This window comes from Aricia agestis, chromosome 3 (genome assembly GCF_905147365.1).
Source record: "Aricia agestis chromosome 3, ilAriAges1.1, whole genome shotgun sequence".
Taxonomy (NCBI): domain Eukaryota; kingdom Metazoa; phylum Arthropoda; class Insecta; order Lepidoptera; family Lycaenidae; genus Aricia; species Aricia agestis.
The window spans coordinates 18,098,227-18,113,480 of NC_056408.1; the positions used below are offsets into that span (position 1 = coordinate 18,098,227).

Consider the following 15,254-nt stretch of genomic DNA (forward strand, 5'->3'; position numbering starts at 1 on the left):
AAAATAAAAAAGTAAAAATATGTCCTCCTCCTTTTTTGAAGTCGGTTAAAAAGTAGCCTAAGTTACTCCTTATTACATCAGCTATCTGCCAATAAAAGTCCCGCCAATATCGGTCCAGCCATTTCGGAGATTAGCCGGAACAAACAGACAGACATACAGACAGACAAAAATTCTAAAAATAGTTATTTTGGTGTATGCATGTAGTAAAAAACGGTTATTTTAATATTACAAACAGACACTCCAATTTTATTTATATATGTATAGATTTTCATTTAGAAAAATAGGTACATAAATCGGAAGTAATGCAATAGTTACCATAGACTTGACATATTTACTTTTTAATCTTGAGACAGCTATCTGTGGCCTGAGTCCTGACTCTAGACATTTTAATTATTGTCTATTCCTTTCCTTTCTTTGCGGCCGTGTCACCGCGTGGTTCTCAGGAGCCTTTACAAATAGAAACACATTCAAAATGGCAATCAGGCCGGTATATAGACCAACCATCGTCAAAAAGAGGACGAAAAGATTCATCAGACATCAATCTGACCGATATGATAAACTCAAGCGCAACTGGCGTAAACCCAGAGGTAGGTGCAACAACTTTGTCATTTACCAACCAAATATAACCTTTCAGGATACTATTTGAGTGCTTCATGAACTAAAATAACTACAAGAAGTTTAGTTACGTTCTATAAAATTCCGTTACCGGGATATATTCCTTGATGGAAACCAAGTTACAGTCAAAACAAAAGTTTTTAGGTTACTTCTAGCATGACATGCTCCAAAGTTCCAATTCTATATCATGTCTTTTGTTATTTACAGCTAGTTAGAAAGTGTAATATAAGTAGCATAAAACACGGTTTCTTGTTCGTAAAAACTTTTCTCTAAAATAATTAATACTTTATATGTATATTGCTTATTGTTGTGTGGACATGAAATCATGATTTTTAGGAAAGGCTGAGAAACATGATGAACAGAATCAACAACATGTTAAATAAATATGACTATTTATAGGATAGTAAAGACCAATACCATCCATATTAATATGTTGTCTGTATCAAAGAATTGTCTGCTAACTTAAATAAAATATTAAGTTGTCTGCAATTTTACTGTATGTGCCTAAGTTGTCTGCAATTTTACTGTATGTGCATAATCCGCAATTCTTTCCCCATACATATTTACCTCTTTATAAACAAAAAACAATGACCCATTAGCTTGTACAATTTTTTTCATAACTGGATGTGTGTTGCAGGTATCGACAACAGGGTGCGCAGGCGTTTTAAGGGTCAGTACTTGATGCCCAGCATCGGATACGGATCAAACAAGAAGACCCGTCACATGCTCCCCAATGGTTTCCGCAAAGTGAGTATAATTTAAAAAGTTTTCTCTACAGGTTATTGTTTTGTATGGAAAAATGTAAATAAAACCATGTTAGGAGATTATTAACTTACATAAGGATGTTGTTTGCTTATGTACTTGATGCTCATTCACTTTGAACATAATAATATAGTGACGATGCAAGGGCACTCTGTGTTATACATGATCAATATGTTAATCACAATTTGTTACCTTGCTAAATTAAATCTATTCAATCCTATTCCAATAAGTCCAACATGACTATATTGGTCATAATGATAGATACATTTCTAATGGAAAATTTTTTGTAGATAAACCCTTCAATTGTGAAAAACGAGACACAATAGAATTTTTATTGTGTCTCGGTCACCGGTGACAGTATGGGGCTTGATGAATTAAGAAAATAATAATTTATGTACTCTCTGTTGATACATTTTGATCTAAAAGTAAAGACAGTCAGTCTGCTGAGTTGACTGCTATTTCTACCACAAATTTAAACTGCACAATAACAGTATGGTATATAAACATTGGAATGGAGTGGTTCAAATTTTATTTTTCTTTACACTTAGATCTAATTTATCAAAATAGAGTAACAAAAAAAAACTACAAAGATTCCAATTTTAAAATACTATATTTAATTTTTTCAGGTGCTGGTACACAATGTACGTGAGCTGGAAATACTCATGATGCAAAACAGGAAGTACTGCGCTGAGATCGCCCACGGTGTGTCCTCCCAGAAACGCCTGCAGATTGTCGAGAGAGCACAGCAACTAAGCATCAGAGTCACCAACGCTGCTGCCCGCCTCCGTAGCCAGGAGAACGAATAAATATAAGATTAAAATTAATAAAAAATATTATAAAAATCTGTTACTGTTTTATTCATAGCTAGTAAACTGTTATGCTAAGTACTAACATACGGCTTTTCTCAATCGAGCAATAACGTCGTGCACGGTGCAATACCCGCGGCTCAGGCTTTCGTCCACATATTCAGCATTACTTGATAGTTTTATTCATAAACCTATAATGCTATATATTATAAGTCTATGGTTTTATTCTAAATCAATATATTTCATTCCATCAAATCTTCGAGCGGCTCGATGCGAGCCTTCGAGTAATTATTACTCGATTTGCAAAACCGTATGTGAGTACTTAGCATTAGAATAGTTAAATTGAGGTTTGGTTGCATTGACGTTGCAGTTATGAATGGGAAAGAATAGAAACGCTGACAGTTTTTGCTTCCGTGAGTATAATAATATTATGTGTTCTGTGGTTTTTGCAAACAAACTGACAGATTTCTTTTTCGCTTCGCTTCGACTCTGCGCTAGTATAAATTGACCCGGGAGATCGCAGACGACAGACTTTTTGTGCGATCGAGTCTGCGGCGCCCATACAGTCTGCGTGACCGCGCCGCAGACTCGATCGCACAAAAAGTCTGTCGTCTGCGATCTCCCTAATACATCACTTTGTCTACTTTACCGCAAGAATAAACCTTTCTATGGTGGCCATGCTAAGCCTGCAGCAGACTAGATCTAAAATTACTTCATTTGTTGATGCGATAGGTCATTGGTATTAGATTTTTTAAAAATAATACAAATGAATAGCATGATAAAGCAGTTCCATCATGCTAAAAAAAAAGCCCGAAATTATGTCACACAAGGTCATGTCATCGAAAATGATCGCAAATCAGCCATGCGTGCCTTCAGTCGCGTGCCGACGTGTAATAACTTCTTTGCCAAACTACTGTCGTTGATAAGGGAGGGTAGTATGCAATGTGCCTTCAGCTCTGTGTATGAATTCAGTTTGACTGACTTCCAAAAAAATTCCAAAATAAGTAACTAGTAACTACCTACCTATAAATATTAGTTATATTTTGCTTTGCATTGTTTTTTAGAATAATTCGTCACCGAAATTAACTTACCATTATATAAATTACCTACCATATTATTTTAAAATTAATGGCTTGTATAGGTAAGACTATCAACAAATAATTATGTATGTGATCCATTAAAATATTACAATAAAAGAGAAGACCCTAATAACTAACATTGCCCCAATTTCACCAACGTCTGTTAGTGTTAACAGCTTGTTAAAATGTCATGTCTTCTCTTTCATTCGTAAGAAAAACGAAAGAGGTAACGTAATACTAATGCGAGCGTTAACTTTAACAGTCGTTGGTGAAATTGGGGCAAAAATATAGATAATTATAGCATTTCGTACGGTAATATTGATTGGTTTCCTTGAAACCTACTGCATAACGCCGTCCACGAATGGCAGATCATCGGAAAATGGTTATGATTTTATTTTTTACGATGCACGCGCCCGTACCAAGTACGACTCGTTAACTGCCTTGCACAGGGTGTTCTGAAATTGTGAATGAAAGAATAGATTATTTTGCATTGGTATTTGACAATCCTTTGCAGCTAAATTAGTTAGCATTAGTTCTCGTTGGGTGTCTGACATGCTTATACTTAATTATTTTTTGTCTTTTTTGATATTAATGTGTTGCTACACAATATCAAAAATTACAAAACTAAACTTGGACCTCGACAGCTGCTGGTGAGGTCCGAGAGGAGGAGTATCATAATAATTTTAGGGATCATATTATTATGACCCCTAAATTTACCTTGCCTTGTCTCCCAAGTTTTTACCCAGCTGTAAGCAATAAGTAGCTACGTAATATTTGTTAATATATTATGTAAAAGTGTAGGTATACATACCTAACTATATGACATCATCCTGTATAATTGGTATAACGTTAGCCACTTTAAAATTCCAATATGAAATAAGCTATCTCCCACAGAAGGAGGGAAGGCCGAACACGAAACATCAAATACAGTATTATTAGGCAAAAGGTGCCGCGTCGGTAAGATTGTGATTAATTTATAATGATTATCATTATCTTTATAAATTACCTAGTAGGTAGAGATAACTTTAAGATTTGAAAATTATTCAAATGTAGGAAGAGTGTAAATCATAAATATATATTTTTAAATCAAAGTGTAAAATAAAATATTTATTAATTTTCAGAATCCTGTTAGTGTTAAAATAAAGTCAAAAGATGGCGCTGAAACTGTTGCAACCAGCGGCGCACAAGATCCCGAGAACGCTCCATGGCGTACGATTTTCTAACGAGGAAATGCCGAAGTACAAGTCCCTTGTAAGTTTAATAAGATATTGCAATATATTTCTTCCAAAGTAACAATTTTCTTGTAGCAGAGACCAGAATTTATGTAGGTATAGGTACTTCTGGTCTTTGCTTGTACTTATAACAGCGTCTACCAACTACTACTTAAAACGAAAGGAGTTCGTGGATCTTTATCAGATAAAAAAACTTTTTAATTTTCAAAGAAAACAGGAATGAAGTTGGAAATTATACTTCCTTCTATTTCTTTACTGAAAAAATATCTCTTTAAAGCCTAAAAGTGGGGTAAACTCGAATGTCTCATGCAGGAGTCTCCCCCGGCATCGAGTCTACCGCACTACATGTCTTACCCCGGCTCGGACTCCGGCGCGCCCAGCCCCGACGGCTGCCACTTCCAGCCCGCCGCCCAGAGACTCCGACTCAACGAGCAGAGTAAGCTATCCAGGGGCAGTACCACGAAACCGTTTTGAGACTCAAACTGTCAAACAATCGTACGAGAATGCCGCGTCCTACTCTAACAAACGTGAAATGACGTTGTTAGAGCAGGACGCAGCAATCTCGTCCGATTGTTTGAGTCTCAAAATTTTTCGTAGTAGGCCTACAGTTTTTGGCGCACCATTATTATAAATAAATCGCTTTCCATCGGGTGTTCCGTTTGATCGTTTTCCCCTGTTTTGATAAACAACACAAAATATTGCAAGTTGCACACTTGACAATATCCTTATATTGGGATTAAGTCCCGGGAAAGGACATAGAATATTTTTTATCCCGGAACCGAAACCGAATAAACGAACTTTGGCGTTACCTAGTAGTATCACAGAATATATTATATTAGTTGTACCAAGTAGTATATAACCATTTTTAAAAAGTTCAACACAGTGTTGTCCATAAATTACTTCCTTATACCATAATACTATCATTCTGTCTACTCTGATAATACCATAGGAATCAAGCTGCTGAACGCTATAAACCAAATACTGCAGCAGCGCGCCGAGCTAGAAGCCAACAGGGTTACGCTCTCTGGTCTTCTAGAAGAACTGAAGAGAAAACTTAAGAGAAGGGTAGAAGAATGCCACTTCGAGAAAAAAGAGAAAATGAAGGTGAGATTCAGAATATTATTATTATTATCATTTTTAGGGTACCGTTGTCAACAACGAACCCTTAAAGTTTCGGTCTGTCCGTCCGTCTGTCCGTCTGTCTGTCCGTCCGTCTGTCCGTCCGTCTGTCCATCTGTCTGTCCGTCCGTCTGTCTCTCTGTCTGTCTGTCTGTCCGCGGTTTTGCTCAGAGACTATAGGACATAACATAAAGCTGTAATTTGGCATGAATGCACGTATATTAATGATGCCGACAAAATGGTATATGAAATCTTAAAAAATAGATTTTTTATGGTACCTTCTCTACACGTCAAGCGGGGATGATATTTTTTTTTCGCGTCCACCCTATCGTTGGATAGGTTTTTTAGAAATAATATGAGTAGGTACGGTATTCATAGATCATTTTACGAGTTAGGGATCCGTTTGTGAAATATTAAGTTTTAAGGGTACAGTGTCCCCCTTTCTACCAGCTATACGGTTGCTTCTGGAAATGTGAAAAATTCACGGGAGTAAGAAATATGCTGAATTTAAAAGGAAAACTATCACGGCTAAGAAGACTTCATAAGTTATTGAGTAATCGTCGATTAACTAAAAAAAAAATATTCGGCGAAGTAAAGGAACTTTTCGTTCAAATTCCTTTGAAAGTAACTGAGATGATGTTGTTAGTAGTGTAAAACACGTTATAAATGTACATTCATTGACCATACAAAAAAATTAAAAACCAGCGGTAAGTACGGAACCCTATATTGCGCGTGGCCCGACACGCACTTGGCCGGTTTTATGCTTCCTATTTTATATTACCTTAAGGCTTAAAATCGGATTTCTCTATTTTAGTGTTTCTTGGGTATTGGCCTGCTTAATTATCTTCTAAGTTATGCAGCTATACTAGTCTTGTATAATTTCATTTTCTCCTCAGGCCCTCAAACAAGCTAATCTGCGGTTAGAGAAAGAGAAGAACAGCATCGTCTCCGAGATCGAACACCTCAAACGCCACCTGGAGAAGGAGGAGTCACACCACCTGCAGCACGCCAGGACAGTTGTTACCCAGGTATTTGTGGAAGTGCTGACAGATAGTCGCTGACGCCAGGTACCATAATATACTCATGATACCATAATATTATGCTGGAAGCTGCCGTTGCTGGACATGCTTACTGTATCAAGTGCTGATTTGGTCCCACAATCCTGTTATAGGCCATTCCTACTGTATCAATATAAAGCAGCACTAGAATAGGAAAAATCGCTTGTTATTATTTCTGTTGCTGCTCTCCTGTGCTACTAGTGATAATTATTCTGATCACTTGCCACGGGCTGGTTATCACAATATTTTGTCCGTAATTACAGGCCATCCAGGGAGTGACGAAGCTACATTCAGATCATCTGTTCATGTCCTGCTCGGTGTCCGAGCTGCCCAACATCGTCAGCCGAAACGTGGCCAAGAACGCGCCTTCTAGAGTAGTAAGCAAAGATTATGTTAGAAGTGCGATAGCAATCATAACTCATCAAAATTCGAGTAAAAGAAAGGAGGTATGATCTAATGAAGATCCAAATAGCCATGCTTTGCCAAATGCATTCAAGCTGTTTCTGTTTTAGGCAGACAATAAGCTGGCGGCCGCGCGGCTGATGCGCGACATCGCCGAGCTGCGGCAACGCGTCGCGCAGGTCGAAGCCAAACTCGCCAACGAGCTGAAGGTAAATACCACCTACTTATAACAATAATTTACATGAAATAAAATTACAGTATTCACTATTCAGAGAGAAGCAGATAAGTACTTAAATCAAAGCCTACACCCAGCCTACACTGTACCTACTGACTTTATAGGTTTGTGAAGTCTCTGGGGTAGGTATATAGCTATCGTAAGCTAAGGTCCCCAAACATTTTTGATATCGCCTACGCCTATGTCTAACTTTATTATAATGATACTGTGAATAGGTATAAGTATCGTGTAGGAAAGTAATATAATTAATTTTATAATGGAGTTAGTGTATTTCCAGCGTAAACGGCAGGCTGAGATCGACATTGTGCGACTGAGGAAGGAGCTCTCATCGACCAAGAGCTGCGTCGCGTCGCTGCGCTTGCCCGTCGCTACTAGGAAACCATGCGCTAAGTTTGCTTAGAGCAAACCTTTTGGAGAAGGTCAATTGGTTGAAGGCTGAAGAACGAAGCCGAAAAAATTGAAGATGAAATGACTCTTCGGCTACACGGTCCACGGAGAAATTCCACAAATAGCTTCATAGTTCATCAGCGTTACATTCTACACTACTCCTAGAGCAGTGTTTCCCATACTTTTTCAGCCACGGACCCCTAGGAAATCGAGCACAGTTTACATGGTACTTAATTAAATAAACAGCCAAAAATCCAGATTAGGTACCTATATAATATAAGGTCCACTGGTCCAGAGATGACACCGCGGTCCTCCATGATAAATCCATACTAATATTATAAATGCGAAAGTATCTCTGTCTGTCTGTCTGTCTGTCTGTCTGTCTGTCTGTCTGTCTTGCTTTCACGCCAAAACTACTGAACCGATTGCAATGAAATCCATACTAATATTATAAATGCGAAAGTATCTCTGTCTGTCTGTCTGTCTGTCTGTCTGTCTTGCTTTCACGCCAAAACTACTGAACCGATTGCAATGAAATTTTGTATACAGTTATTCTAGAGTCTGAGAAAGGACATAGGCTACATTTTGATGTGGGAAAATATCTTATTTCCATGAAAATATCGATGAAAATGAATTCGCATTGCGCGTGGCCAGCGCTCATCCCGGGGGTCCTGGGTTCGAGTCCCACTGGCGGAACAAAAAGTTTTCAATGTTCCTGGGTCTTGGATGTGTATTAAAATAAAATTTCAAAAATCTTAAACATATTTTATGTATAATATTATAAAAAATCCAGAAATATATCGATGGAATGAACATTTTAGTTCTAATACGATTCAACAGATGGCGTTTTATTTTTTACTTTATTGTAACATTACTTTATTGTAACATAGAACTAATCATACTTATTAGTTAGTATGTTTTGTTTATAGTTTTTAATACGTTAGAATATTATGTTTAATAATATAATCACTTGGTATAATAATAATCAATCTATCTTATCTTATAGAACTCCTACTGCATTATGACGTGTACTAATATATGTGACAAGTTGACAACAGAAGGCGCTCTAAAATAAAGGAGTTCGAGTGTACCGTGTTGGCTTATATTCCATCCAGAAAATATATCAATACAATCAACATTTTAATTCTAATATATGAAAACAGATGGCGTTTTATTTTTTACTTTATTATTGTAACAGAACTAATCATACCTACTTTACTATATAATATTGTTTTTATTCATAACTAGCTGTTGCCCGCGACATCGTCTGCGTGGACTTTAGTTTATAGCGCGCGGTGTCAACAAAATTTGTGTCAAATTTAAAAACTTTTTAAAACCCTGGTGGTACCCCTCTTAGGGCCGCGCTACACTGGAATGGCAGCGCTGAAAGTGCTCGCCTCGCATGGCAGCTCCATTCCGGTGTAGCGCGGCCCTTAATTAATCAAAATACCCAAAAACAGCTATGCAGTGTGCACATAATCTATACTAATATTATAAATGCGAAAGTATCTCTGTCTGTCTGTCTGTCTGTCAGTCTCGCTTTCACGCCAAACGCCAAAAGTATCTCTGTCTGTCTGTCTGTCTGTCAGTCTCGCTTTCACGCCAAACGCCAAAACTTCCGAACCGATTGTAATGAAATTTTGTATACAGATAGTCTAAAGCCTGAGAAAGGACATAGGCTACTTTTTTACTGGAAAAAAGGGTTGTAAGGGGGTGAAAATGCGTAAATTTGTTCAAATTAAGTTAGTTCCAACAATTCATAATAGATGGCGCCGTGCGTCTTCTACATCGCGCTGACGCTTGCTCAAAAGTCTTTCTATAAGACGTGGTATCATCTTACATTTAAGTTTCGATTTTTTTCGATTGTTATATCTATTCTACGGTATTAAATAACTCAGTACTTTATCTGTGCAGTGACGTAACCTTAAATCTATCAATGATAAATAGTTTATGGGTAAAGTTGTGTAATTGGAGGGCTAAATAAGCTTTAAAATTTGGCATAAAATATAAAGTTTAATATAAAAAAATGAAATACTTATTGTGTGCACACTGCACAGCTGTATTGATTTAAGGGGTACCAGGGTTTTTTTATAAAAGCTTTTGACACCAATTTTGTTGACATCGCGCGCTATAAACTGAAGTCCACGCGGACGAAGTCGCGGGCAACAGCTAGTATTAATAATAATCGCGGACCCCCAGGTGCCCGCAGACCACAGGATGGGAAACACTGTTCTAGAGTTATGTTATATAGAAAACTTAAAATATGATTTAAAGTGAATATTTTTATATTTAAGGCAAATCGTTGTGTTTTAATTAAATAAAAGGCAGTATTTATTTGTATAACTTAAAATTTTAATATATTGAGTTTGAGTTTGTGGATCACGTTAACTGACTCTTGAGTCCTGACTCCTGCAGTCTTGCACCTGAGGACTGAGAGACTCTTAGGTCCAAAGCCATTCCTAAAGTCCTAACAATATTCTTAATTCCTATTTCCTATCAGTAAAGATCGTAAAGATGGAACTGCTGGAACCACGTTATTTCATGTACGTTTGTACATGAAATAACGTGGCTCCGCTACAAATAATAGAAAATAAGGAAGAGTCTGTGTCAAAAACTAGTATTTCCGGATTTATAAAGAGAACTGGTTAACCCATTTTGTGCCCTTATCAATCATAGACTTAATATATACTGTTATCAACACGGAGCTAATACTAAGAGGAGGTGTTGTAATCAAGTTTCCTTATAAAACGACGCGTGACAATTTGCGGGGTGAGGGGGTGTCAAGCTCCGCCCACTTCTCAATATTTCATCTATCGGCTAAAAGCCAAACTACTAGCTTAGGTCGAAGTTGATGTTACTACGTAGTTCAACTATCTTACACTAGATGCCATTTTGTCTTGAATATTTTGGGACGTACTACGGCCCTGGATATTTTTTACGTTTCAAATAGTTATCATAGGTGACGACAGATGGCGGTTTATAAGTAATATCATAATAAAAGCTATATAATCACGGTTTTAGCTATTAAATGTGTTTAAGACTAAGTGTATAATAGTTTTCAGTATTCAAGTATGATTATTGTAATAAACTTATGCAAAATTATACGCATTTACGTCTGTATTATCTTTCAAAGGTTTGGCCACCTAGTGTCAAGTAGTATAATTAACGCTGAAAGCTGAAATGTTCTAGAACTTTTATATTTAAATTACATTTAAAATTATTTCCAAATGAAATGTGATGGTATTTATATTATCAGAACGTCTGTCTGAGTGTTTTCGACATTGTAAAACACAATACTTCATCCTTTCCTTGTAAAATACGCAGAAAACACCAATTTATTGGGAGTCTCGTTACGTGTGCACCTGACAAACGCTGAAAGTGTACTGACTTAAGCCCCGCCCACAATGATGACGTCAGGACCTAGTTGAAAATCACAGTGCACAGTTGCTTAGGCCAGCTCCTCTTTGTATGAGCTCCGTGGTTATCAATCATTGCGTTTTAAAAAAATAATTTGATATCAAAAATGACAAATACTGTCACATTGACATTTGTCACTTGTCAGCTCATTTGACAGTGTTGAGTTGATTTTTGTGGATGTGTGTTTATTGTTTAATTTTTAAAAAAACTTTACATATTATTTTATCAAGTAATCCATAAACTACTGGTAAACTATCTTACCGAAAATCTTATAGAAGTACAGTTGTTATAAAAGCATCAGAAATACAGAATTTATGGTAAAGTACTTGTACATTCTTTGGCACCAATTTCCGCAAAAGCTCTTCAACAATGGGTGGGAAAGCAGAAAAGGGTACACCCAAGTATATAGCAAATAAGATAAAAGCTAAAGGTCTCCAGAAATTGCGATGGTACTGCCAGATGTGTCAGAAACAATGTAGAGATGAGAATGGTTTCAAATGCCATACAATGTCGGAATCACATCAAAGGCAGCTGCTGCTCTTCGCAGATAATGCTTCCAAGTACATAGACCAATTCTCTAAAGAGTTTGCGGACGGCTACCTCGAGCTACTGAGCCGACAGTTCGGCACAAAGAGAGTAAACGCAAACAAAGTATATCAGGACTACATCGCTAATCGGTAAGTTTTAACAATGTTTTGCATGATAGGCTAAATAAGCGAACAGATTTAGAGTGACTGCTTTGGCCCATTGAGCAACTTATAATTAATATTTATAATATTTATTTTCATTTAGGTGCTGTGCAGACGACAGACTATCCGTGACACACTTTTTAGTCTGTTTAAATAGAACCTATACAATAATATGCAGTAACACACACAACGCACAGGGCAGACGTTTGCATTATTGCATATAATTGCATAGGTTCTATTTCCACAGACTAAAAGTGAGTCACAGATAGTCTGTCGTCAGTACAGTAACATTATTGTTATACTTTTTTTTGTTATACTTTTAATTATTGTTAAAATTAAAAAAAAAACTTTTTAGTGACCATCTTCATATGAATGCTACACAGTGGGAAACATTGACTGAGTTTGTGAAGTGGCTCGGACGGGAGGGCAAGTGTGTAGTTGACGAGACGGAGAAGGGATGGTTTGTGACATACATAGACAGAGACCCTGCAACCATTGCCGCTCAGGAGGCTAAGGCAAAGAAAGAGAAATTAGACAAGGATGATCAGGTAAACATTCACTACATACATTTTACAAGCAAACCTCTTATAGGTATTTGTTAAATTGTAAGTAATTATACATGTATTGTTGTTGTTGTGTAGTCTTCAGATATTACCATGTTGCATTAAAAGTAAAACAAAAACATATTTTATTAAGTATTTTTTAAATTTGAATAGCTTATGAATTTATGAAGTATGTGCAATATCTAATTTATTAACCATCTTTTAGGAAAGAATGTTGGAGTTTATTCAGAGACAAGTTGAAAAAGGCAAGAAAGAAACCTCCACACGGGAACCCTCATACACTGAGTTTAAGAGGGAAAACAGTCAAGAAAAACTGACTTTAAACCTTAACATGAAAAGAAAACATGAAGGTAATAAACATTATATTAATAGTTTATATAGAAACTATAAAATCTATTACATTTAATATTAAAAACACATAATTTACTGTGCTCATTCAATATTCGCTTTTCAGAGAAAAAGCCAGAAGTACCAGTCAAAACTGCATTCAAATTTAAACCCAAAGAAGAACTGACCAAGAAACAAAAGACTGAGGATAAAAATAAACAATCAGCTCTGGACGAAATCATGGCAATACAGGAGAGGGAAAAAGAAAAAGCTAATAGGTAAAAAAATGTTGTTGTATTTATACTTGAAATAATTTCAATAACCTAATAGCTACAAATAATAAAAACTAAGGAACTGTAACTCCCTTAAGTACTTCTATTGATTTGAATTTGGTTCTCAAGGTTCTTTTCGCACACTAAAATATGTTTATGGTTCCCTGGATGACGCCATTTCAAACTGGTTTTTTCCCTCTTTCTTTGTAACCTTTGTCAACTGATCTGTTACATTAATGGTTTGAATAAAGAGTTTTTTATTTATTATTAATTTATTTAAAATAATATGGCAATAGCTACGATACACTACATTCAAATTGACAAAATAAAGCCGTTGATAATGGTTGTCACTTCTAACTCATAAAATTCTTGAATGTGTATGTATTTTCTTTTTGCAAATATAGTATAAATGTATTCGAGTCACATTTTGTCGAATCGGAACAATTTTTTTGACACAGTTACTCTTCCTTAGTTTTTATTATTCGTAGCCTAATACACAATGACAATATAATGATGGCTCTTTTTGTATTTTCAGAAAAGACTACTGGTTGACTGAAGGTATTATTGTGAAAATAGTAACAAAATCCTTGGGAGACAAATATTACAAAAGGAAAGCGACCATAGAGCGCGTCATAGACAAATATGGCGCGCACGTCAAGCTGACAGATGAAAACGTCAAATTAAAATTAGATCAGGTAACACTGTAAAACAAAAAAATTCAATGCGACAACTAGATAATTTTGATGTTGCCAGCATCAAAATAGTCTTTTTTGTTGTAAAATTTTGCAACTTTTCCGTGCCTAAATGTATACAAAATTTTATTAAAATCAGGTCAGCAATCTGATTGTGAAGATATAACAGATCTCCTAGTGATTTTTATTTGTTATACTAATTATTATGGTAGTTTTTAATATTTGAAATAAAAAAATCATGCAATCTTTCCTTAGAAACATTCTCTTCTTCTCTTTTCAGAATCATGTTGAAACAGTAATACCATCTCCAGGGAGGCTTGTCAAGTTTGTGAATGGAGCTTACAGAGGCGAAAAAGGTGTACTGAAAGATATTGATACTGACAACTTCTGCTGTACAGTTGAGGTAGGATATTTTTAATAAAATCACCTAAAGTTTTAAATTAACGTACCTTTGGTTTTTGTGTTGACCAAAGAAGAAGATTCAAACTTCTTCTACTACTTTTATAATGTTAAAAAAAAAAGTTTAACATTGAAACAACTGAAATTACTTTAAATTAACTTTCGCTATTTATAATAAGGAGTAAACTTTAACTAAGCCAGTTACCATAACCCAAGATACTACTAAACCATATCTATTAGCAACATTATTTATTAAAATAGTTGATTCAGATTTTAAATAATAATATTGTGGTAATAGATTATCCTTTATGGAACTATAGACTACCAAAATACTTTTTTATTTTGGCTTTGCTGTAGCTGGATAAAAATACACTAATGCTATGGGATCTTAAGATCACATAACATATATCAACTCGGAATGGGATCGGCACCATATCGCCTCGAGCCGTTTAATATTGTTTGTATGAAACTCCCCACTGCATCGCACACTAAGCGGAACCGTAACGTAATCGCTTCGCCTCGGAACAGGCTCCGAACCGGGATGCGACGCGTGGACTGCTCGTCGTCCACCCGCTTACGCCTCGTCGTCCACCCGCTTACGGCTCATCGTCCACCCGCCTACGGCTCTCCGTACTCAAGCTTACGTTTCTTCGTCCACCCTTGCCCCTTACCCCTTCCGCGAGCCGTAAGCGAGGCGAAGCCTAACCGTAGCCGAGTTGACGTACAGGAGCTACTGCCCTTTGGTTACGTGCATACGTTAGGTTGACGCCTGGTTGTCGGCGAGGCGAAGGGCGATACGGTGACGATCCCTTTCCGAGTTGATATGTGTGCTGTGACCTTTATCCATGAATCTCTCGTTTGTCTTCAGATTGCCGAAGGAGTGCTGATGGGACGGTTGGTGAAGAAAGTCCAGTACGAGGACATCAGTAAACTGGCTACGTGATAGACATAAGTATTTTTAAATATATATTTTTTTTACTGATTTAATTCTTTTTACTCTTATCCAAATGCTATTATAGCAAGTAATTTTTTAAACTCACGATATGTTAAGACGTATTTTTGACAGTGATATCTCCATATCAAAAAATGTCCCCAAGTTATTGCCTATTGTCTATTTATAACCTCAAAGGCGAGAATGACATTTGAGGGCCACTTTTGCCTCAACAGTACAGTAATTATACGTCTGTGTATAATAGTTTT

The 15,254-nt window shown here is 36.4% G+C and overlaps 3 protein-coding genes and 1 non-coding gene across 4 annotated transcripts; all 4 read left to right on the plus strand.

Annotated features, from left to right (window-relative positions):
* Window positions 1-391: 391 nt before the first annotated feature.
* On the plus strand, window positions 392-2,221 carry LOC121740285 (60S ribosomal protein L32). Its single transcript, XM_042132945.1, has 3 exons — window positions 392-587; window positions 1,253-1,362; window positions 2,004-2,221. Exons 1-3 carry the CDS (start codon window positions 473-475, stop codon window positions 2,181-2,183), a joined length of 405 nt encoding a protein of 134 aa, XP_041988879.1. The 5' UTR covers window positions 392-472; the 3' UTR covers window positions 2,184-2,221.
* On the plus strand, window positions 1,517-1,647 carry LOC121725799. The gene has a single exon (XR_006035438.1). It is a non-coding gene; the product is annotated as a small nucleolar RNA psi18S-841/snoR66 (small nucleolar RNA).
* A 2,168-nt stretch (window positions 2,222-4,389) lies between the features above and the next one.
* On the plus strand, window positions 4,390-7,727 carry LOC121740284. The gene is made up of 7 exons (XM_042132944.1): window positions 4,390-4,513; window positions 4,807-4,930; window positions 5,444-5,598; window positions 6,510-6,641; window positions 6,935-7,048; window positions 7,184-7,282; window positions 7,586-7,727. Exons 1-7 carry the CDS (start codon window positions 4,415-4,417, stop codon window positions 7,706-7,708), a joined length of 846 nt encoding a protein of 281 aa, XP_041988878.1. The 5' UTR covers window positions 4,390-4,414; the 3' UTR covers window positions 7,709-7,727.
* A 3,554-nt stretch (window positions 7,728-11,281) lies between these two features.
* LOC121725516 (DNA/RNA-binding protein KIN17) lies at window positions 11,282-15,036 on the plus strand. The gene is made up of 7 exons (XM_042112518.1): window positions 11,282-11,789; window positions 12,157-12,349; window positions 12,570-12,714; window positions 12,819-12,969; window positions 13,499-13,658; window positions 13,936-14,058; window positions 14,923-15,036. Exons 1-7 carry the CDS (start codon window positions 11,482-11,484, stop codon window positions 14,995-14,997), a joined length of 1,155 nt encoding a protein of 384 aa, XP_041968452.1. The 5' UTR covers window positions 11,282-11,481; the 3' UTR covers window positions 14,998-15,036.
* The last annotated feature ends 218 nt before the right edge of the window (window positions 15,037-15,254 follow it).